Source organism: Rhinatrema bivittatum, chromosome 8 (genome assembly GCF_901001135.1).
Source record: "Rhinatrema bivittatum chromosome 8, aRhiBiv1.1, whole genome shotgun sequence".
In the NCBI taxonomy this organism is placed as follows: domain Eukaryota; kingdom Metazoa; phylum Chordata; class Amphibia; order Gymnophiona; family Rhinatrematidae; genus Rhinatrema; species Rhinatrema bivittatum.
In genome coordinates this window covers 153,162,209-153,186,834 of record NC_042622.1, presented here as the reverse complement: position 1 = coordinate 153,186,834, position 24,626 = coordinate 153,162,209, and the positions used below count along the sequence as shown (strand labels likewise).

At 45.0% G+C, this 24,626-nt stretch overlaps 1 protein-coding gene across 2 annotated transcripts in view; it reads left to right on the top strand.

Annotated features, from left to right (window-relative positions):
* Window positions 1-24,626, top strand: part of KAT5 (lysine acetyltransferase 5) — a 177,105-nt gene that overhangs the window by 102,524 nt on the left and 49,955 nt on the right. For both annotated transcript variants that reach the window (XM_029614310.1, XM_029614309.1), the window contains one exon: window positions 19,311-19,559. In XM_029614310.1, the coding sequence (XP_029470170.1) occupies window positions 19,311-19,559 (249 nt within the window). The remainder of the gene's footprint in view (window positions 1-19,310; window positions 19,560-24,626) is intronic.

Below are 24,626 nucleotides of genomic sequence, written 5' to 3'. Positions count from 1 at the left end.
TCAAGTCCACAGGCGGCGATCTTGGTGAATGGAGAGTGCTCGGCACCATTTTACATCTGACGGGGTACTCGCCAGGGCTGTCCCCTTTCTCCCTTACTGTTTGTTTTGCAAATGGAGCCACTTCTCCTGACCATTCAACAGACGCCGGGCATTCGGGGGATTCGCTTATATGATTCGATCTTTAAAAGTGCCGCTTTTGCGGATGATCTTTTGGTGTATTTAACGAATCCGCAGCAGTCCCTCTCAATTCTTTTGGAAAAAATGGATGCTTTTGGGGGGTTTTCCGGGTTTCGGTTGAATCGGGGGAAGTCCACGGCGATGGCGTACCCTGACTCTTTACGGGAGGGTTGGATTGGTGTGTTTCCCTTCCAGTGGGCTACCCGAGAACTCCGCTATTTGGGTATCCGTATTACGGTGAACCCCGACCTGATTTACGCGGCAAATGTCCCCCTGTTATTACAACAAACGAGAGACATGCTCCATCGCTGGGGCCCTCTTCCTCTTTCTATTAGTGGACGGGTACATCTTTACAAGATGGTGGTGCTACCTAAGTGGCTCTATCTTCTGCAGAGTTTACCACTTTTTATTAAACGTGCGGATAGGGCTTCTCTTGAACAGGCCTTAGGGGCGTTCCTGTGGAGGGGGCGGAGAGCTCGTCTGCCCCTAGCCTGGTTGCAGAGGCGCTGGGGAGATGGTGGATTAGGGGTCCCCAATTTATATTTATATAATCTGGCTTGTAATATGCGCATTATTCGGGACTGGATAAAGGGGGAGGCGATATATACTGATCTAGAGGCGGACAAGGCATTGATCAATCCCCTTGCTCTTACCTACGTTCTGCAGGCGGAGCGTTCTCGGTTAGCTTATGTTTTTACTCAATCCGCGTGCCTGAGTCCGATTCGAAGTGCGTGGGTGGCGCTCACTAAGCGAATGCATCTACCTCGTATATGTGCTTATTTACTTCCTGTAAGGGGGAATCCTGATTTTACTCCTGGTATGCAGTCCCGGGTGTTTAAGCGGTGGCAAGATCTCGGTATCCTTTACCTGGGACACCTTTTTCAGGCAGAGGGCCGCCGGCTTGGTTGGGCTGAACTCCGGGAGCTTTATGGCGTGAAGGGTCGGGAGGTGTTCTCATATATGCAACTGGCACATTATTTGAGCTCCTTACCCCCCGCCTTTCTACAGCACAACTTGTTTCAAAAACTGGAAAACATGCTGCAGTTGTCCCAGATTCGTGCACCCTCTATCTCTTCTTATTATAAGTCCTTAAATGCGGAGAGTAGTGATGATGTTTTTGTAGTATTGGCTGACAGGTGGAATCGAGATGGGGAATTTATTGTGACAAATCCAATACTGCGCTCCTGTTATAGGGGGGTGTCCCGGATCTCGAGTAATAGTGTTTATAGAGAGATACAATATAAATTTTTGGGACGGGCCTACATTTCGACCCAGAGGGCTTTTCAGCAACGCTTGGTGGTGTCGGACCATTGTCACAGATGCCCGGGTTGTGTAGGAACGTTAACTCATGCCTTCTGGTCTTGCCCGGGGGTCTTGCAATTTTGGACGCAGATTGCTAAGTATTTAGCGGGGATCTTGGGGGTATCTATTCCGATCGCCCCTATTTGGTTGATGTTTGGCTACATACCAGCACTGCGAATTCGTGATCCGGGCGCCCGCCTGTTTATTCAAAAAGCGGGGGTGGTGGCGAAGAGGGTCATCCTATTGCAGTGGAGAGAGGTGGATCCACCCTCTTTTTGGGTGTGGAGAAACTTCCTCTTTACTATGATGCATATGGAGTCCCTTTCATCAAGGGGACCCCCTCGGTTGCGGACCCGCTTCTTGGACGTCTGGGAACCTTATGTACAAGCACTCCCACATCGGGCAAGGAGCCAAGTTCTCAATTTCCGAGGCCATGAGGACTGACATCGGTGGAGGCGTTATCAGTACGAGCGTCACTGGAGCCTGGATAATTCTGCTAAGTGGAGGAACTGGACAATATGTATGTGGGATGAGTAGGGGGGTTGGGGGCTGGGAAGGGGGGTAAGGGGGGGGGTGTCACTGAATTTATTGTTCTTACGTGTCTGTTGTCAGTTTGCTGGGACCGGGGGCAGAACCAGCCTGGTCCTGGATGGTTGTATAATTGTAATTTGTGAAACGCAATAAAATTGTTTAAACATAAAAAAATTATGGAATAGGGGGCAGTGTCCTATTGTGGATTGCGAACTGGTTAAAAGATAGAAAACAGAGAGTAGGACTAAATGGTAAATTTTCCCAGTGGAGACAGGTGAATAGTGGAGTGCCTCAGGGATTTGTTCTGGGACCACTGCTTTTTAATATATTTCTAAACTACCTGGAAATGGGAACGAAAAAGGTGATCAAATTTGCCAATGACACCAAATTATTCAAAGTTGTTAAATCACAAGAGGATTAAGAGAAATTGCAAGAGGACCTTGCAAAAATGGGAGATTGGCCATATAAATGGCAAATTAAATTTAATGTGGACAAGTGCAAAGTGATGCACTTAGGGAAGAGAAACCCAAATTATAGCTACATAATGCAAGGTTCCACATTAGGAGTCACCATTCAGGAAAAGGATCTAGGTGTCATCATTAATATATTGAAATCTTCTGCTTGGTGTGCAGCAGCCAAGAAAGCAAATAGAAGGCTAAGAATTATTAGGAAAGGATTGGAAAGTAAAACAGAGACTATTACAATGCCCCTATATCGCTCCATGGTGCAACCTCATCTTGTGCAATGTGTGCAGTTATGGTCACATCATTTCAAAAAAGATGTAGCAGAATTAGAAAAGGTACAGAGAAGGGCAACCAAAATGATAAAGGGAATGGAAAGGCTAAAGAGGTTAGGACTCTTCAGCTTGGGAGAAGAAACGGTTAAGGGGAGATATGATAGACGTCTGTAAAATAATGAGTGGAATGGAACGTGTAAACATTATTCAGTTGTTTGCTCTTTTAATGCATACAAGACCAGGGGAAACAATGAAGTTAGTAAGTGATACATTTAAAACTAATAAGAGAAAAAAACATTTTTTTATTCCATGCATAATTAAGCTCTGGAATTTGTTGCCAGAGGATGTGGTGAAAGCTATTAATGAAGTATCATTTAAAAAAAAGATTTAGACAAGTTTCTGGAGGAAAGGTCCATAACAATTATTAAGGTGGACTTGGGGATTTCCATTGCTTATCCCTAGGATAAGCAGCATGGAATTTTATCAACTTTTTGGGATCCTGCCAGGTACTTGTGACCTGGATTGGCAACTGTTGGAAACATGATATGGGGCTTGATGGACCATTGGTCTGACCCAGTATGACAAATCTTATGTTCTTATATATCTATTTATAAACATAGATAGACATCTATAGATATATATATAGAGAGAGAGAGAGAAAGAGAGAGACATTTTATCTGCTAAACCATATTTTCGGGGTGAACTTGAACTAAGTCATCAATTTGGGCGTAACTGACTTGCACCCCAAGAAAGTAATAATATATAATTATGAATATATGTAGTGTAAGGAATGTGCAAGGCTATATATATATTTTTTTTTTTTTAACTATTTGTTCACCCACACAGTCCCTTTAAGGATAATGAACTTCTATGAGGATAAATTCAGTGAAAACATTTCCTTTAAGGATTACGAATTTCTTGAGAGGGGGTAGGGGGGAGCTAATGCCCCCTATAAATACATTGCCTTTAAAAACTTCATTTTTTTTAAGATAAAAATTTGGATTTTTATGCACACCCTTTAACTCGATCATCTTTCACGCGAAGAGGTTTTTTTGTTTAGTTTTTTTTTGAAGCTTTATTTATAAACTTTTCTTGGCATACAATTTATAGCAGCAATAGCATATAGTATACTTTTTGCAGGATACACTAACAATTTAAATCTAATACATGAAAACTAATAATACTTTAGGTTCAATTAAAACAGCATACAGCACTAAGCGAAAGATGAACATTTAGGCATGAAGGAAAACCATAGCTCCAAAAAGCTGAGTTAACCCATATCAGTCCGATAGGGTGAAGATAGATCACCCATATATTGCTATATTTAAATTGCTCATTTTTTAAGGTATAATGAAGCTGCTCAGTATCAGCAATATCCTGTATGTGAGTATGCTAGTATGCTAAACAGGGGTTATGTTTACAAAACATGGCTATAATAAAGTGAGCTGCCAATAATAGTTGGCCAACTAGTGACCTATACTTTCAGGGAACCAGGAAATCATGAAAAGGTTTATTTTTAATCACATTTCCTTTATGGTTTCTGAAAAGAAGAATTATGTGAAAACATTCCCTTTAAGGATTACAGTGTTCTGGGCTTCCATCACATATTCCCTTTAGGGATTATGGTTTTCTTCTGGTGAGCTGCTCCATCACAAGCATTCCCTGTAATTATTACAATGTTTTGGGCCTCCCTTGCACATGCCCATTGAGGATTACAGTTTTTCTTGTGGGCTCCTCCATCACAAACATTCTCTTCAAGAATTTTGCCAGAGGACTTCTGTTAATACATTTTCATTAGGTTTTCCCCATCTAGTCCATACCTTTAAGAATTTTCTTTGCCTTGACTTTAAAACACTTTAAAGAAAAATTATTTTTTAGTACATTAGTCCTAAGGATACTGAGCTTATTCATCCAGAGATGATGCCCTCTGCTCTGCTGTTAATATGCCTTAAAAAGTCTTGCCTGCATATGTATGGACATGGCCAGAGATGATCTGTTAGCAGTAATTTCTTCCAGCAACACAAGCTGTTCTACAGCTGATGCCACAGTGTCATCCTCAGCATTGGTCAGTGTGTTTCACAACTCTGCTCCAGTGCTTATCCCAGGAGAAGCAGGGTGTTGGTCCTCACATATGGATGACGTCACTGGACGGAACCCTATCACGGAAAACTTTCTGTCAAAGTTTCTAGAAACTTTTGACTGGCACACTGAGCCCACTGAGCATGCCCAGCATGCCATGATCCCTCGAGCCACAGGGGTCTCCCTTCAGTCTTCATTTTTCTGTGCTGCAATTAGCATTGCTGTGAAGGAGCCCTGTGTGACTTTTCTCACACACAATACTACGAGAAAAAAAGTTTAAAATTTCTCATTTCATCCCCTTCATAGGAGTCTCCCTGTCTTCACCGGCCAGTGAGTACTTATTTTTTCCCAGTCGATTCCAGTTAAACAGAATTTTTCTGTCAGAAGGCCGTCGACGGCTGTCCGGCCTTCATAATGGCAACGAGTTTTAAAAAGTGCCCGAGCTACCCCCACACCATATCTATCACCGACCCGCATATCGAGTGTGTGCTGTGCTTGGGTGAATCTCATGTGTCCTCCTGTCTACAATGCGCTGAAATGACTGCCAAAGGCAGGCGAGCCCATCAGGAGAAGATGGAACATCTCTTCCATATTCAATTAATACCATCGATGTCGACATCGACTCGGTCGTCTCTGGCTGGAGTGGCTAAAAAATTAGTTATTTGAAAGCGTCGTCCTGATGGCTCCGGTGACCGATTATCACCGACTCCATCCTGGTCATCGGTAAAATCTACATCGGTGCTTGAAAAGAAAAGCACTGAATATCTTAGGAAATTAAACAATTATGGGATAGGGGCAGTGTCCTATTGTGGATTGCAAACTGGTTAAAAGATAGAAAACAGAGAGTAGGACTAAATGGTAAATTTTCCCAGTGGAGACAGGTGAATAGTAGAATGCCTCAGGGATTTGTTCTGGGACCACTGCTTTTTAATATATTTCTAAACTACCTGGAAATGGGAACGAAGAAGGTGATCAAATTTGCCAATGACACCAAATTATTCAAAGTTGTTAAATCACAAGAGGATTAAGAGAAATTGCAAGAGGACCTTGCAAAACTGGGAGATTGGCCATGTAAATGGCAAATTAAATTTATTTTATTTATTTATTTATTATTTTTATATACCGAGATATCACACCGGTTTACATTCAGGTACTGTAGGTATTTTTCTATCCCCAGAGGGCTTACAATCTAAGTTTTTGTACCTGAGGCAATGAAGGGTAAAGTGACTTGCCCAAGGTCACAAGGAGCGACAGCTGGACTCGAACCCTGGTCTCCTGGTTCATAGTCCACTGCTCTAACCACTAGGCTATTCCTCCTCCACTTGTGGACAAGTGCAAAGTGATGCACTTAGGGAAGAGAAACCCAAATTATAGCTACATAATGCAGGGTTCCACATTAGGAGTCACCATTCAGGAAAAGGATCTAGGTGACATTGTTAATATATTGAAATCTGCTTGGTGTGTAGCAGCCAAGAAAGCAAATAGAAGGCTAAGAATTATTAGGAAAGTATTGGAAAGTAAAACAGAGAATATTACAATGCCCCTATATCACTCCATGGTCCAACTTCATCTTGTGCAATGTGTGCAGTTATGGTCTAGATGGGGAAAACCTAATGAAAATATCGGGAGAAGCATCATCATCGGATGTCGACACCCGATGTTGCATCGATTCCGGGAACCATCACCGAAAAGGTCTCGAGTGGAAGAGCCATCGATGCCCTTGATGCCTCTCACTCCAAGGCGTTCCCCACCGGTAACAGTGCTGGGTACCGAGCCACCACAGGAACCTGTGGAAGTGCCGGTTCCGCCTTCTCTGCCACCCCCTATAGCTGCTCTGACCTCACCAGCTATACAGGAGGAACTGGATGGTTTTATCCACCAGGCAGTGAAAGACGCTCTCTGAGACCTTCAACCATCGATGCCATCTAAGCCGATACCCATGCCAATGCTGGCACCGAGGCCGATGCTCTCGCCGGACCTTTCAATCTTCGCAATAAATCCTTTCGAAGCTCGATGCCCTCATCGGTGCTCTCCCGATACAACCAACGACACCGAAAATACCGATCCCCGTGAGTGAAGATGATGCTTCCGGGGTTTCTCCCATGCCTGAACCTGTTCCAGGGCCGTCTGAGATTTCCCGGCCGAGAATTCCAGTGTCTCCATCAGTGCCCTTTTCTCCTCCATCAATGCCACCCTAAAAACCATCGATGCCATCGATGCCTTTGTTCATACCTTACTCTACTCCTCCACGACGTCCTTCATCAGACACCTGGGAGGAGGGAGACACGGATTCCTCACCAGAAGATATACTGTCTGAGCCATCCCCAACTGAAGAAAGGAGGAAGTCACCTCCAGAGGACCTCTCATTTTCAAACTTTGTAAAGGAGATGGCTGATACCATTCCTTTTCAACTAGTAGCAGAAGAGGATACCAGGCAGAAGACCCTGGAGGTTCTGCAGTTTGTGGATCCTCCTAAAGATGTTTTAGCAATTCCAGTCCATGAAGTCCTGGTTGACCTACAACACTGACTGTGGGAGCACCCATGTTCAATCCCACCTATGAACAAGAGGATGGATGCCACCTACCTAGTTCAGCATATTCCAGGTTACCAAAAGGCCCAACTCCCACACCAATCTGTGGTGGTAGAATCCGTCCAGAAGAAGTCAGAGGATACGTCCCCACTCATCGACACCTCCTGGCAAAGAACAAAAGTTCTTAGACACTCTGGGTTCAATGCTTATCTCCAGGATAGAGTCATATCAATTATATATGACTCAGTATCAACGCAATCTCTGGAAGCAGATGCAACAATTATCTGAGACTTTACCTCAACAATATCAAGACTCAGTAAATGACATCATACACAAGGGCCTAGAAGCAGGCAAACGAAGTCTGTGCAGCCTATGATAGTTTTGAAACCTCATCCAGAATGGCTGCAGCTGGAATCAGTGCACGTAGGTGGGCCTGGCTGAAGGCCTCTGACCTCAGGCCAGAGGTTCAGGAAAAGCTAGCAGATTTGCCTTGTGCTGGTGACAACCTTTTTGGGTGCAAGGTTCAAGATGCAGTGGCACAGTTAAAAGAACACTCTGAAACTCTGCGCCAGTTCTCTGCTGTTCCAACAGAAACACCATCTTCTGCACGTAGAATAGTACGAAAGGACACCAGAAAACCATATTACCGACCACGGCGGTATTATCCACCAGCACCCCATGGTAGGGCATCCAGACCAGCACAGAGAAGTCAGCCTAGGCAACCAAGGGCACCTAGGCCTCAACCTCCGCCTCAGACGGGCCCAGCATCAGGATTTTTAGAACCCGCCAGAGGACAGCAGCACTCCACCAAACCGATCCCAAATCTACCGGTGGGAGGTCGGATCTCTTTCTTTCAACCCAATTGGTCAAACATCACAACAGATCAATGGGTACTATCCATTATAACACACGGTTACCAGCTGGATTTTCTCACAGTACCAAAAGACTCTCCACCAAAGTCTTTTTGGATACAAAGATCATATCACTCTCCTCAACACAGAATTATCCACCCTTCTGAGAGCCAGGGCCGTGGAACCAGTTCCCTGACCTCAGCAGGACAGAGGATTCTACTCCCGTTATTTCCTCATTCCAAAGAAAAGAGGGAGGCCTACGTCCCATCTTAGACCTACGCCATCTCAACAAATTTCTACGGAAAGAAAAATTCAGAATGGTTTCCTTGGGCACCATGCTTCCCCTTCTTCAAGCAGGAGACTGGCTCTGTTCTCTGGATCTGCAAGACGCTTTCGCTCACATTCCAATATTCTCTCCTCATCGCAAGTTTTTGCGTTTCCTGGTTGGGTCACCAGCATTATCTATAATGGCTCTTTAAAGTTTGAGGGTTTGGCGGTGACGCTCACAGCTGCCGTTAGTAGAGAGCATTTGGAATGCCAAGAGCAGGTTTGAAGATATTTGGGATAAGTGTAACATATGGGTACCTTTGATATTATTTTTTTGATAAGTTTAAAAGAATAAGATTGTTTCAAAGAAGTGGGGTGTGGACTGAGTCTTCAATATTGAGAGGAATGAGTTAGTTTGAAGCGCCAGTGTTTAAAAAGTGTTTTAAGAAAATTTCTGAAGGGGCGGGATATGATAGTTGCATATAGTTTGAAATGCTAGTGTTTAAAAAGTGTCTTAAGGAAATTTTTGAAGGGGCGGACATGATAGTTGTATATGATTCCAATTTGGCTTTAAAAGTGAAGAATTGAATGAAAGAAGGAGTATAATCAAAATTAGAGATGGAAGCAGTGGTAATACAGCTGTAGGGTTGGGTGTTTAGTGATAGGAAGAAATGTTTATTTTGGGATAATGGGAATGAAGTGAGTATGTGGTATGAATGGGGAACACAGCGTGAGGAGGGTATTGTGAAGATTTATGTTAGTCGTGGACGTTAAGTTATTTGACAATAACAGGATATTCCCGCTGATGAAATTGAGTCATAAGGGCTGTTGAGATACTCCTTGGAATTGGTTTTCATTGGTAACATCTGAGTATTATTGTGAACTGTCCCCTGATGCAGGTGGCAAGGAGCTGCCGAAATGCCATGATGTCGGGCATGTTTTAAGACAGTTGTGGGTATTGTCAAAGGAAGCTGAAAAGGAAAATGGATTCCATTTGAAAAGAAGTATTATTTCTACACGGATAAATGAAAAATGGACTTTGTCTGTGACATCTATTAGAGAAGAAGATCAAAGGAAGTGGCTTATGAAAATGGACCCAATTTGAAATCTGCAAAAGAAGAAATATGATCCATATATGGCTTTGGTTTGAGAAAGTAATATATGAAAAGTAGACATTTTTGTGAAATCTACAAAAGATGCAATATTAGTCCCGTATAAAAACTAAGAAATTTTTCATTTACAATAAGGGGTCGGGGCATTTCCCGACAGTGATTATAGCTGCTAAGTTTTTCACAGTTCACGATTTTGTTATTAAATATGTGGTATGCAAATAGGATAAGAATGGATTTCTGAATACACCTGGGATTTGAAGTATTGTGTTGTATTTTTAAGGGGTGGGGTGAGTATGAATGGGGTGTGATTTGAATCCGGATGAATGAATGTTTGTTTTTATTTAGCAATTTTGTATAAGTGGTTACTATATAGGGCTATTGTTACGGAAATTTGTAATATTGAAGAAAAGAATACAAATAAAGAAATAGTATATATTAAAAATTTGGTAAAGTGCAATATATGGTGAGCAAACATTAGGCCTTGTCTATTGAGGTATTGCATTAGGTCATAAGCATTTCCAATACCAGGTTCTGCCATTTGGACTTGCCTCAGCACCCCGAGTATTCACAAAGTGCCTAGCGGTAGCAGCAGCTCATTTGAACAAGGAAAGTGTACACATTTTTCCTTATCTGGACGACTGGCTCATCAGAAGCCAGTCAAAGCAAGGAGCTCTCACCTTTCTCAGGCTCACAATGAATCTGTTCCACTCATTGGTATTCCTAATCAGTTACCAGAAATCCCACCTCCTACCATCTCGCCTACTGCAATTCATTGGGGCAGAGTTGAACACCATAATATTAAGAGCCTTCCTCCCAGAGGACCGTGCAGAGACACTCTCCTTATTAGCGAAATCTCTGCGCACAAAGACACAGGTGACAGCACATCAGTTTCTAACTCTGCTCGGCCACATGGCCTCCACAGTTCATGTCACTCCTATGGCCAGATTAGCCATGAGAATAACCCAATGGATATTAAGATCACAGTAGATACAAGCCATTCAACCACTATTGTCTCCAATTCAAATAACCCACCAACTACGTTCATCTCTCCTCTGGTGGGCGAACAAGAACAACTTGCGCACAGGCCTACCCTTCCAACAACCAGTTCCGCAAGTAACTTTAACTACAGATGCATCCACCTTAGGTTGGGGAGCACACATAAGCAATCTCCAAACTCAAGGGACTTGGACAAAATTCGAAGCAACATTTCAAATCAATTTCCTGGAGCTTCGTGCTATACGTTATGTGCTATATGCGTTCAAGGACCGCCTTTCACACAAGACTGTTCTTATACAGACAGACAACACAGTAGCCATGTGGTACCTGAACAGACAGGGAGGTATGGGCTCGTATCTCCTTTGTCAAGAAGTCGAACAGATTTGGGACTGGGCCCTGACACATTCCATGTTTCTCCGGGCCACTTATCTAGCAGGCATCCACAACGTTGTTGCAGATCGCCTCAGTCGTCAGTTCCATCCCCATGAGTGGTCCCTGGATCCTTTGGTAACAACCAGAATATTCCAACGCTGGGGCCAACCAACCATAGACCTCTTTGCATCCAAACTGAATCACAAAGTGGACAAATTCTGCTCCCTATACCAGCGGACCAGCAAGTGCGCCAAGGACGCCTTTGATCGCCCTTGGAATTCAGGCCTTCTATACGCATATCCCCCAATACCACTAATAACCAAAACTCTAGTAAAGCTACAACAGGACAAAGGGTTAATGATACTCATAGCCCCATATTGGCCTCAACGAGTATGGTTTCCCATACTTCTAGATCAGAGAGCCAATTCGCCTAGGAACAGCTCCCACTCTCATAACTCAAGATCAGGGCAGGTTGCGCCATCCCAACCTTCAATCCCTATCTCTAACAGCCTGGATGTTGAAAGCTTGATCCTGCAACCACTCACTCTTTCAACTAATGTGTCTCAAGTGCTGGTAGCTTCACGTAAACCTTCCACACGAAAAACCTATCGGTCTAAGTGGAAAAGATTCACCACGTGGTGTGCACAGAAAAGTATTGACCCCTTTTCCTGCCCCACAGCATCTTTATTAGACTATTTCTGGCACCTTTCAGACTCTGGTCTCCAGACTATGTCAGAAAGGGTACATTTAAGTGCTATCTCAGCTTACCATCATACAGTTAGGGGATGCACCGATATCAGCGCAACCCCTTGTCAATAGATTTATGAGAGGTTTAATTCACCTTAAACCCCCATTACGGCCACCAGTCACAAAATGGGACCTTAATGTAGTACTAACAAGAATCATGCATTCTCCTTTTGAACCCATGGATTCTTGCGATATTAAATTTCTTACATGGAAAGTTCTTTTCTTAGTAGCTATTTATATCTGCTAGAAGGGCTAGTGAGTTACAAGCACTTGTCACATACTCACCCTATACAATGTTCTTATATGACAGAGTGGTACTCCGTACTCACCCTAAATTCCTTCCCAAGGAAGTTATGGAATTCCACTTGAATCAGTCCATAGTCTTGCCCACATTCTTCCCAAGACCTCACTCTCACCAAGGTGAGAGGGTTTTGCACACCTTAGACTGTAAACGTGCACTTGCATATTACCTAGACCGCACTGCAGTCCATTGGAAATCCACTCAACTCTTTGTGTCTTTTGATAAAAACAAACCGGGTAAAGCAGTGGGCAAACAAACTCTCTCTAACTGGCTTGCAGATTGTATAGAGTTCTGCTATGAAACAGCAGGCCTTCCTCTCCAAGGGTGAATAAAGGTGCACTCAGTAAGAACAATGTCAACCTCAGTAGCACACTATAGTTCAGTACCAATAGCTGACATATGTAAAGCTGTAACATGGAGTTCTCACAGGACAAGCAGGATGGTAGTCCTCACATATGGGTGACATCACAGGATGGAGCCCAATCACGGAAAACTTCTGTCAAAGTTTCCAGAACTTTGACTGGCCCCTACTGGGCATGCCCAGCATGGCACTAACCCTGCAGCCAGCAGGGTTCCCCCTTCAGTCTTCTTTTTTCCGCACAGCAGTAGCCTCGCGGTTTAGGAGCTCTGAAGAGATTCCTGGCAGGAATTTTCCTCACGGAGTTAATAAAACTTAAATTGCCCCACAGGGGTCCCTCCTCTAACCTTTCTCAGGTCGCGGTACTCCGGTAAATGTTTCACCGTTTTTCGTCGATTACCGTCTAGTTTGGCCCTCGCGGCCTACTGGCCATCGACCGTACCGCAGCTCGATTTTTTTCTATGGCCATGGCGCAGGGTTTCGTCTGAGCCCAGACTGTACTCATACCATGTCTATCACAGACCCTCATGGAGTCTGTGTAATGTGTTTAGGCCGTGAGCATGATGTCCTGACTTGCACCAAATGTGCCCTCATGACACCAAAAGGTCGCAAAGCCAGAATGGAGAAGATGGGACTCCTCTTCCGTGCTCACACCCCGACGCCGTCCATCGCATCGACGTCATCGGAACCGGCACCGTCGAAGTCGAACCAGCATCGACCACCGTCCGGTGATCGTCTGCCATCGACGTCTTCACGGCCATAGACTCCCGTTACTCCCCCTCAAGATCGAAGGGATCGTAGGGAGAAACATCGGCATCGTAAGTCTCGGACCGTCGAGGGAGCAAAATCATCGACCTTGCCACCGTCCGAGCCACCATCGACAGAAATGGCACCGACCATTCCTGCGACCGGGACATCGAGGCCACTCTCACCCGATCGGGGTTTGGGAGTCACAATTCCGCCTGTAAAGGTGGTCCCTCCGACTGTGCCTCCGCCTCCCTCTTCCGTCACGGAGCCGGGGCTGCTTGCTCCAGGTCTCTGGGAAGAACTGGACTGGCTGGTCCAGGAGGCCATCGACAAGGCGATGCAACGGCTCCAGGTTCCTCCGGCACAGACACCGGCACCGAGAGTGGAACCGGTCACCGACCCGATGACAGCAGCGCTGGCACCGTTGCTATCACGGATAGAGGCGCTCATGACCGCCCTTCCACCGATGATTCCCGGGTCTCCGATGGCTCTGGTGCGCTCCCCATTGACAGCTTCATCGGGAGGAGAAACACTGTTCCGCATTCCTTCTTCGGGAGTATTGCCTCAGCCATCGATTCCATTTCGTCCCTCGCCACCGATTCATTCATCGGGGGCGATACGCATATCGGCGCCATCGATGCCTTCGATACAGCACTGATGCCTTCCAGGCCGTCCTCTGTGACCCCGGCGATTCCTTCGATTTTCTCGGAGCCTCAGCCGGGGCCTTCGGGTATCCAACCCCCTCCTCATCCTACAGGTCAGTCTGCTGATCCTTATGACACCTGGGGTGATGATACTTCCACACATACCGATGACTTACCTTCACCTCCCTCTCCTACTGAAAGTAGAAAGCGTTCTCCTCCAGAGGACCTCTTTCATTAATTTTGTGAAGGAAATGTCGGAATTGGTCCCTTTTCAGCTTCAGACTGAGCAGGATGATAGGCACCAGATGATGGAGCTCCTCCAATTCCTGGATGTCCCTAAAGTGATCACTTCTATTCCCATTCATCAAGTTCTTCTTGACCTCAAAAATAACTGGGAAAACCCAGGATCCATTGCCCTAGTCCATAGAAAAGCTGACACTACCTATTTAGTACAGTCAGCCCCCGGCTTTCAAAAATCTCAGCTTGACCACCACTCAGTTGTGGTGGAATCAGCTCAGAAGAAAGCAAAAATGACGAGGCCTCACTCATCTACCCCTCCTGTTAAGGAACACAAATTCCTAGACAATATTGGTCGACGAGTGTTCCAAGGGGCCATGCTCATCTCCAGAACTGCTGCTTACCAGCTGTATATGACCCAATACAATAGGGTCATTTTCAAGCAGATACAGGACTTCTCTGAAACCCTGCTTGACCAATTCCAACAACAGCTTCAAATCCTTGTCAACAAGGGGTTTGAAGCAGGAAAGCATGAGATAAGAACAGCTTACGATATCTTCGACACCTCCACTAGAGTGTCTGCAGCTGCCATTTCAGCAAGACGATGGGCCTGGCTCAAATCTTCTGACTTTCACCCAGAAGTACAAGACAGGCTATCTGACCTACCATGTGTAGGAGACAATCTGTTCGGCGAACAGATCCAGCAAATAGTGGCTGAACTAAAGGACCATCATGAGACCCTTAAATAGCTCTCATCGATACCTTATGACTTCCCCTCAAGACAGCCCTTTAGGAAGGACTCGAAGAAGACATTCTTCCGTCCAAGGAAGTACTATCCTCCACCTTCCCCTCAAGACAGCCCTTTAGGAAGGACTCGAAGAAGTCATTCTTCCGTCCAAGGAAGTACCATCCTCCACCAGCAAGGTCCCGAACTGCAAGACCTTCCCAAAAACCTCAGCCTCGCCAGGCCCAAAAGCAAAAGCCGAAAGCAAAAGCCGCAAGCAGCTCCCCATCCAGGGCCTGCTTCAGGTTTTTGACTTTCTCTTGGAGAGCAGCAGCCTGATTCCTCTGCCAAGTATACCAGTGGGAGTCTATTGTGCCACTTTCACCACATGTGGCAATCAATCACTACTGACCAATGGGTGCTAGCAATCATTGCTCAGGGTTACCACCTAAACTTTCTTGCTCTTCCACCGGACTCACCACCTCTGCAAGCATGGAGAGTATCCGACCATTCTGTCCTTCTGGAGCAGGAGGTTTCCCTTCTTCTCCAGTTAAAGGCAATAGAACCCGTCCCACTCTCGCAGCAAGGCCTAGGGTTCTATTCCCGGTACTTTTTGATCCCCAAAAAATCCAGAGGAGTTCGTCCAATTCTGGACTTACGTGCTCTCAACAAGTACCTACAGAGAGAAAAGTTCAAGATGTTCTACTGTGTTTATCTGTTAAATGTAAAGCCTGTTGCTGATTTATTGTTTCACCGTAAACCGAGGTGATGTATATCTATACGTACCACGGTATATAAAAATCTATAAATAAATAAATAAATAAATAAAATAAATAAGATGGTAACCTTAGTATCGCTTCTACCTCTACTGCAAAGAGGAGACTGGCTCTGCTCTCTGGACCTTCAGGACGCATACACACACATTGCGATAACTCCAACTCATCGCAAGTACCTTAGGTTTTTAGTAGGCCCAAAGCACTATCAAAGTGCTTCCCTTCGGCCTAGCATCTGCACCACGAGTCTTCACCAAATGCCTCGTAGTTGTAGCAGCTTTCCTCAGGAAAGAAGGTGTCCACGTCTACCCCTATCTGGATGACTGGTTAATCAGGGCTCCAACCCAGCAAGCCGCTCGGTCGTCCCTCGATTTGACCCTACACACTCTAACTTCTCTAGGATTTCTCGTCAATTACGGGAAATCCTATTTAATCCCATCTCAAAACTTGTCGTTCATTGGGGCAGACTTGGACACTTTACAGGCAAAAGCCTTTCTACCTCGACAATGAGCGCTAACACTCGTAGCCCTCGCTCACCAGTTGCGGTCTCAACATACAGCAACAGCTCGCCAATTCCTTGTCCTGCTGGGACACATGGCGTCCTCCGTCCATGTTACACCAATGGCCCGTCTGGCCATGAGACTCATACATTGGACTCTGAGGTCACAATGGATTCAAGCTATTCAGCCTCTGTTGACCATTGTCCACATCACCAACTCTCTCCGTCTGTCTCTTGCCTGGTGGAAAGATCAGACCAATCTCCTCCAGGGACTGCCTTTTCAAGTGCCAGATCAGCAACTCATTCTCACCACCGATGCTTCCAACCTCAGGTGAGGAACCCACGTGGACAATCTACAGACACAAGGGTTTTGGTCTCCAGAGGAAGCCAAACATCAGATAAACTTCCTAGAACGTCGAGCAATGCAATATGCTCTCAGGGCTTTTCAGGAACGCCTATCAAATCGCGTCATCCTGATTCAGATGGACAACCAGGTAGCCATGTGGTACATCAACAAGCAGGGAGGCACAGGCTCTTTCCTCCTGTGTCAGGAAGCTGCGCAGATTTGGGCGGAAGCACTCTCCCACTCGATGTACCTCAGGGCCACCTACTTGCCGGGAGTGGACAATGTCTTGGCAGACAAACTGAGTCGCGTCTTCCAGCCACACGAGTGGTCTCTCAACCCCTCGGTAGAGACCTCAATCTTTTGCCAATGGGGATACCCCCAGATAGACCTCTTTGCATCCCCTCAGAATCACAAAGTGGACAATTACTGCTCCCTCATTCGGAGCAAGCGCTCTCAGCCCAGAGATGCATTCTCCTCTCGTGGGCAACCAGTCTGCTCTATGCATTCCCTCCACTGCCTCTTCTCTCGAAGACTCTAGTGAAGCTCCGTCAGAACAAGGGAACCATGATCCTGATAGCACCTCACTGGCCACGCCAAGTGTGGCTTCCCATACTCCAGGATCTCTCCATCCGCAGGCGCATTCCCTTGGGAACGGATCCGCATCTGATCACTCAAAACGACGGATGCCTCCGCCATCCCAATCTTCAGGCCTTGTCCCTGACGGCATGGATGTTGAAAGGTTGATCCTTCAACCACTTAATCTTTCAGATTCAGTTTCTCGTGTCCTCATTGCTTCACGCAAGCCTTCCACAAGAAAATCTTATTCCTATAAATGGAAAAGGTACACATCATGGTGCGCTTCGCAATCCCTTGATCCCTTTTCCTGTCCAATCCCAAGGTTTTTGGACTATCTCTGGCATTTGTCAGAGTCAGGTCTAAAGACCTCTTCCATCAGAATGCATGTCAGTGCGGTAGCCGCCTTCAATAAAGGTGTCGGGGACGTCCCTATATTAGTACAACCCCTCGTTAACACGCTTTTTGAAGGGCTTGCTCCATATCAAGCCACCTTTACGTCCTCCGGCCCCTTCTTGGGACCTTAATCTGGTTCTCGGTCGGCTCATAAAACCACCATTCGAACCTCTTCACTCCTGTGACCTAAAATATCTCACATGGAAAGTGATTTTTCTTTTAGCTCTTACTTCAGCTCGCAGGGTTAGTGAATTACAGGCCCTAGTTACCTATCCGCCTTACACTAAACTCCTGCAGGACCGGGCGGTACTCCGCACTCACCCTAAATTTTTACCTAAGGTAGTTTCGGAGTTTCACATTAATCAATCCATCATACTACCTACCTTCTTTCCCAGGCCCCATTCCAATCCAGGGGAACAGGCTCTGCATACCCTTGACTGTAAACGGGCTCTAGCTTTCTATCTAGACCGTACACTTGCCCACAGGAAGAGCACTCAGTTATTCGTCTCTTTCCATCCCAACAAATTAGGGCAACCCATGGGTAAGCAGACTCTTTTCTCATGGTTGGCGGACTGCATATCTTTTTGCTATCAGCAAGCAGGCATTCCTTTTCAAGATCGTGTTAAAGCACACTCTGTGCGGGCCATGGCGACTTCAGTAGCACACCTATGATCGGTGCCACTTCCTGACATTTGCAGGGCTGCCACCTGGAGCTCTCTCCATACTTTCGCAGCCCACTATTGCTTGGACAAAGCCGGAAGACAAGATTCCATCTTCGGCCAGTCTGTCCTGCGTAACTTATTTCCAACGTGACGTACCCACACCCTTCCGCCTGCCCGGTGGGGTTCAGGATGCCCTCTACCAAATTCCACCCCAGTTGTTGTGCCTGTTGCATGCCGTTGGGTACCTTTGGTACATGTTCGGACATCCTCAGCTCGGTACTCACCCATATGTGAAGGCTACCATCCTGCTTGTCCTGTGAGAAAGCAAATGTTGCTTACCTGTAACAGGTGCTCTCACAGGACAGCAGGATGTTAGTCCTCACGAAACCCGCCCGCCGCCCCGCGGTGTTGGGTTCGTTTCTTATTTTATTTTTCGGCACTGCCTGTAGCTTTCAAAACAAGACTGAAGGGGGACCCCTGCTGGCTGCAGGGTTAGTGCCATGCTGGGCATGCCCAGTAGGGGCCAATCAAAGTTCTGGAAACTTTGACAGAAGTTTTCCGTGATTGGGCTCCATCCTGTGATGTCACCCATATGTGAGGACTAACATCCTGCTGTCCTGTGAGAACACCTGTTACAGGTAAGCAACATTTGCTTTCTCTTCACACCGTTGCAGCTCATTATTTTTTGGACAAAGAAGGACGACAAGAATTCAGCCTACGGACAATCTGTCTTAAAGAACTTGTTTCCAGCGTAATCCCAACTCCTTCCGCATCCAACCTACTGTGATTTCAGGTTGCCTCATTTTTTCCAACAGTACACCAGTTGTTGTGCCCATTGCACAATTTGTTTGCTGTTAGTCCAATACAAGAATAACTCAGCTTGTAGCTTGCTAATCACCCATATGTGAGGACTATCATCCTGCTTGTTCTGGGATAAAGCAAAATTGCTTACCTGTAATAGGTGTTATCCCAGGACAGCAGGATGGAAGTCCTCACGAAACCTACCTGCCACACTGCGGAGTTGGGTCCGGTATGTTTTCTTATTTTATTTTTGCTAATGCTTATTGCTACACACAAGACTGAAGGGAGACCCCTGTGGCTCGAGGGATCATGGCATGCTGGGCATGCTCTGTGGGCTCAGTGTGCCAGTCAAATGTTTCTAGAAACTTTGACAGAAAGTTTTCCGTGATAGAGCTCCGTCCAGTGACGTTACCCATATGTAAGGACTACATCCTGCTGTCCTGGGATAACACCTATTACAGGTAAGCAATTTTGCTTTCCCCTGCCACGGGACTGGGCTGAAGTGCCATGATAAGCTGATTTTTTTTTTTCCTGTGACTTTCCTGCAGGACTCCCAGGACAGTTCAGATGGCATCCCGTCTGCCCCACGCATGACTGGCAGCCTGGTGTCAGACCGAAGCCACGATGACATCATCACCCGCATGAAGAACATAGAGTGCATTGAACTAGGTCGGCATCGACTGAAGCCTTGGTACTTCTCGCCCTATCCACAGGAGCTCACTACCTTACCCGTCCTCTACCTCTGCGAGTTTTGTCTCAAATATGTCAAGAGCCTCAAATGTCTCCAGAGACACCTGGTACGTGATAACAGCTGTAACTTTACACATGATGCAGAGGGGCCAGAGGAAGTGTCTATAAAGATACATGATCACAGCTGTAACTTGAGACAGACCATGAAAGGGCCAAAGGAAGTATTTGCAGAGACTCTGCTGTGTGGAGTCTCAGCTGTAATTCGAGAGAGGCCCCAGAAGTGTTTGCACAGATGTCTGGTGTGAATTCACAGCTGTAACTCAAGACAGACTGCAGGGGGCTAGGGGAAGTGTCTGCAGAGATACCTGGTGTGTGATCACATCTATAATTTGAGACAGGATGCAGAGAGACTGGAAAGGCGGGAGGGGTGGGGGGGGGGGGGGGTGAGTTGATGAAAGTGTCTGCAGAAAGACCTAGTGCACAATCTCAGCTGTAACTAAAGTCAGGCAGTGGAGGGGCTGGGGGAAGTATCTGCAGAGGCACCTGTGTACAGTTTCAGCTGTAACTTCATATAGCGAGAGGGTAATGTTGGGGCATTCGTAAGTTAAAAGTTCTTAACTTTCTGGTGTCAGAAAAGTTTTTGATTGGTTCTGTAGAACCATTAGCTTTCTTCAATAGGAAGAGAGATTATCAGAATGTACAGATATCTGCGTGTGTTGAAGTTCAGTTTTGTGTGTCCTTTTATAACCTTTGAATGGCTAAACTTAGCTGAAACAAGTTGCAGCTTAAGTTGCAGCTAGGTCGGTGGGGGGATTTTAGATTCAGTTTTCAAATTTGGGCATTGCTGTCAGGGGTCGTGAGAGGGGCACAAAGTTGAGAATTTTGTTATATAAAATGCTTTGGGACTAGAACTGGGTTTAAAATACTGTATTTTCCGGCGTATAAGACGACTGGGCGTATAAGACGACCCCCAACTTTTCCAGTTAAAATATAGAGTTTGGGATATACTCGCCGTATAAGACTACCCTTCTGTGTCACTACATAACCATACTGTATGTGGTACCCAGTATACAACAACCAGCCAATCACGGCAAGCGATGTACCTTACCGGCGATTGGCTGGTTGTTGTATACAGATCCTGCTTGGATTGGTCAGCTCTCCCTGCTTGCCCAGCCCTCCCTGTCTCCAAGACTATCAGAGCGGTAACGCATCCCTCTGGTCCACCCTTGTATCCTATTACCGGTACCTCCTTTTCTGCCTCTCAGATCTCGCTCCTGAGGACTGCAGTGAAGCGGCGCAGACGTGCATGTGCGAGATCTGAGAGGCAGAGAAGGAGGTACCGGTAATAGAGATGTGAATCAGAACCGGAATCGGTTCTGATTCCGGTTCCGATTCACATCGTGTTTTTTTTTTTTTCGTCCAGCCCGATCGGGGTTTTTTTTATCGGCTGCGCCCGAGCTGATAAACAAAAAACCCACCCCGACCCTTTAAAACTAATCCCTCAGCTTCCCCCACCCTCCTGACCTCACCAAGACCTGCCAAATTAATTAAATACAACCCCCACCCTCCTGACCCCTCCAAAACCTGCCAAATTAATTAAATACAACCCCCCACCCTCCTGACCCCTCCAAGACCTGCCAAAAGTCCCTGGTGGTCCAGCGGGGGTCCGGGAGCGATCTCCTGGACGTGGGCCGTCGGCTGCCAACAATCAAAATGGCGCCGACGGCCCTTTGCCCTTACTATGTCACAGGGGCTACCGCTGCCATTGGTCGACCCCAGTGACATAGTAAGGGCAAAGGGCCGTCGGCGCCATTTTGATTGCTGGCAGCCGACGGCCCAAGTCCAGAAGATCGCTCCTGGACCGCTCCTGGACCACCAGGGACTTTTGGCAGGTCTTGGGGTCAGAAGGGTGGGGGTTGCAGTTAATTAATTTGGCAGGTCTGGGGGGGTCAGGAGGGTGGGGGTTTTTGTTAGATTTTTTTTTTTTTTATATTCGCTCCATAAGACGCAGACATTCTCCCCCCCCCCCCCCCCCCCCCCACATGCACACACACTTTTGGGGGGAAAAAGTGCGTCTTATGGAGCGAAAAATACGGAAATTATTCGCCCTATAAGACGACCCCCGACTTTTGAGAAGATTTTCAGGGGTTAAAAACTTGATTTATATGCCGGAAAATACGGTAGAATATTATTTCTTGTATGTATTTTTCTCCGTTTATTATTCCTGCCAAACACTTTCTTTCATCAGCAAATAATCTCTGTTCATTGCCCCTGATTTTCCCCTGCTTGCACTTTGTGGTTCTGTATCTGTTTATGTCCCCTGCTTTTTCCCATCTGCCCTAGTTTGTCTCATGTTTATTGCCTCTGTTTTACATTGTCTCAGCAATTCCTATATCTCTGGTTATTGCCTCCGCCTAGCTAGCATCTCACTGCTACCTATTTGATTCCGGGGCTCACATGCGATGTAATGTTTTGTTCTCTGTGGACAAGCATAACAAAGCAGCCACACAAACTGGCTGATGTCATCTGACTGCAGCATGTTGATTCTTTCTCTCTTCTAGCCTAGAAAGTTCTCTGTATACCTACTGGGCATACGTGAGAGTTCCTGCGCTAACGTCCTCGCGCGCCTCTCCTTCAGTGTTATTTCCTCTGCTTCGCGAACGGTTAACTCTCTCACTCTTTATGGCAGCTATGATTCCCAAAAAAAAAGAAAAGTAAAATATCAGTAGAGCTTTGAAGAAAGATTGGGACTTCAAAGAACTCCTCCTGCTGACTTCAACTAATTCTTATTTGTAAAGAAAGATAAGAACCCATTCTAAATTTTGTAAAACATGCTAGCACAAACTGGCTTTGGCAGACCAGCAAAGCCTATGCCTTCATTTTTTAAGACCGGAATATGGTAGTTCAAATTGCAATCCCTTTGGTAAAATATCCCTAATGATATATTGTGACCTTAAGCTGCAATATTTATTTATCGATTTTATATACCGTCGTTCGGTCAGTGTTTTCAAAAACGGTTCATATGATTGCTAATATAGAGTATAACATTATGAACTAGGTTTATAAATTAATCAAGAACATAATACAGAACTAAGTCAATCACAAGAATCTTGGGTCAATCTGTTTTCAAGTGTGAAAGGATGGCAGCGGAGTTTTTTTAGCCATTGGTAAACATCCATGTTTTTAGCTCGTTCTTGAAAGTTTTTAAGTTTTCTTGAATTCTGAGTTCTATTGGGAAGGGTGTTCCAGAGTTTGGGGCTTCCAAGTGAAATTGCTCTCTTTTGAGTTGAGGTGAGTTGTTTGGATCTAGAAGGAGGAATCTTTAATAGACCTTTATTTGCTGATCTGAGGTTTCTGTTTGGAGCATGCAATTTTATGGAAGAACTAAGCCAGTTTATTTGAATTTCATAAATTATTTTATGTAGTATGGATAGAATTTTGTATTCGATCCTAAATTTTGTTGGGAGCCAGTGTAGAGATATAAGTGTGGGAGTGATGTGATCATGTTTTTTAGATCCAGTGGGTATTCTTGCAGTTGCGTTTTGCAGGATCTGTAGTGGGTGGCTTGTATTATGAGGTAAGTTGAATAATGAGTGTCAGTAGTCCAGTTTGGAGAATATAAGTAGTTGAAGGACTGATCTGAAGTCGTTGGGGGAGAGGAAAGGTTTTAAATGACGTAATGTTAGGAGTTTGTGATAACCATCTTTGATTTTAGCTGTGATGTGATTTTTGAAGGAGAGTTCTTTGTCAATTATGATTCCAAGGTTGCATGCGTGATTGACTGGAGTGATAGCCACTTTTTGGTTTATTGAGTGGAGGTGGTTGAGGGAAGTTGTTCTTTCTGTCTAGTATGATTATTTCAGTTTTATCAAAGTTTGGTATGAGTTTCAAGTTGGATAGTAGTTGTTTTATTTTGTTTAAGTAGGTGGCTGTTTTTTTGTAGGTTTCTTCCAATGAGTTGATTATTGGTATTAATATTTGAATGTCATCAGCGTATATGAAGTGGGTCAGGTTGAGGTTTGATAGGAGGTGGCATATTGGAAGGAGATAAATGTTGAAGAGGGTTGCTGATAGTGCGGATCCTTGGGGGACTCCAGTGTGAAGATTTATTTTTTTTGAAAGGGTATTATTGACGCATACTTGGTATGTTCTTTGTGAAAGATATGATGTGAACCATTGTAGGATTTTTTCTTTTGCACCAATTTCAGATAGTCGTTCAATCATAATGGAGTGGTTTACTGTGTCAAATGCTGCTGATAGATCAAGTAGTACCAGAGGGTAGCTGTGGCCATTTTCAAAACCTTTGAGTACGGTGTCATTCAAAGATAGTAGTAATGTTTCTGTGTTCAGTTGTTTTCTGAAGCCAAATTGAGTGGGAAGTAAAATGTTTTCTTCAAGGTGGTCACTGAGACGGGAGTGAATGATTTTCTCAATGATTTTGGCAATGAAGGGTAGGTTTGATATGGGTCAGTATTTCAGTGGATTATCTGGATCAAGGTTGTTCTTTTTCAGAATGGGTTTAATAATTGCAGATTTTAGATATTCAGGGTAGTTTCCTTCAGTGAGGGATAGGTTTATGATGTCAGTTAAAATTTTAGTTATTGAAGGCTCAATATTTTTTATCGTCGTTATGGGAATGGAGTCCATAGGGTGTTTGGCTGGGTTCATATTTTTGATGATTGTTTGGATTTCCAGTGATGATACAGTTTCAAAATTGGGCCAACTTAAAGTTTGAGAGATTTGTATTTTTTGTTTTTTCTGGTTTTGTGAGATGGTGTTGAGGTTGTTATTTATGAGGTTTTTTATTTTTTCATTAAAGAATTCTGCAAATTCATTACTTGTGATCTTGGATGTTGAAGATAGCTGGTCATCATTGATAGGTTTGGTTAGGCTTTTTACTATAGTGAAAAACATCTTTGGGTTATGTTGGTATTTGTTTATTTTATTTGAGTAGAAGTCTTTTTGTTTTGTGGATGAGTTTTTTGTAATCTGCTAGTTGTGCTTTGTATGCATTAAGTAGAGTGGATGATTTATTGTTGTTTCTCCAGGTTTTCTCTCTTTTTCTGCGTTCTCGTTTGACTGATCTGATGTTTTCATTGTACCATCGATTCTGATGTTTTGGGTTTTTTATTGTTTTCTTTATCATGGGGTTTATCTTATCTGCTACTGTTTTG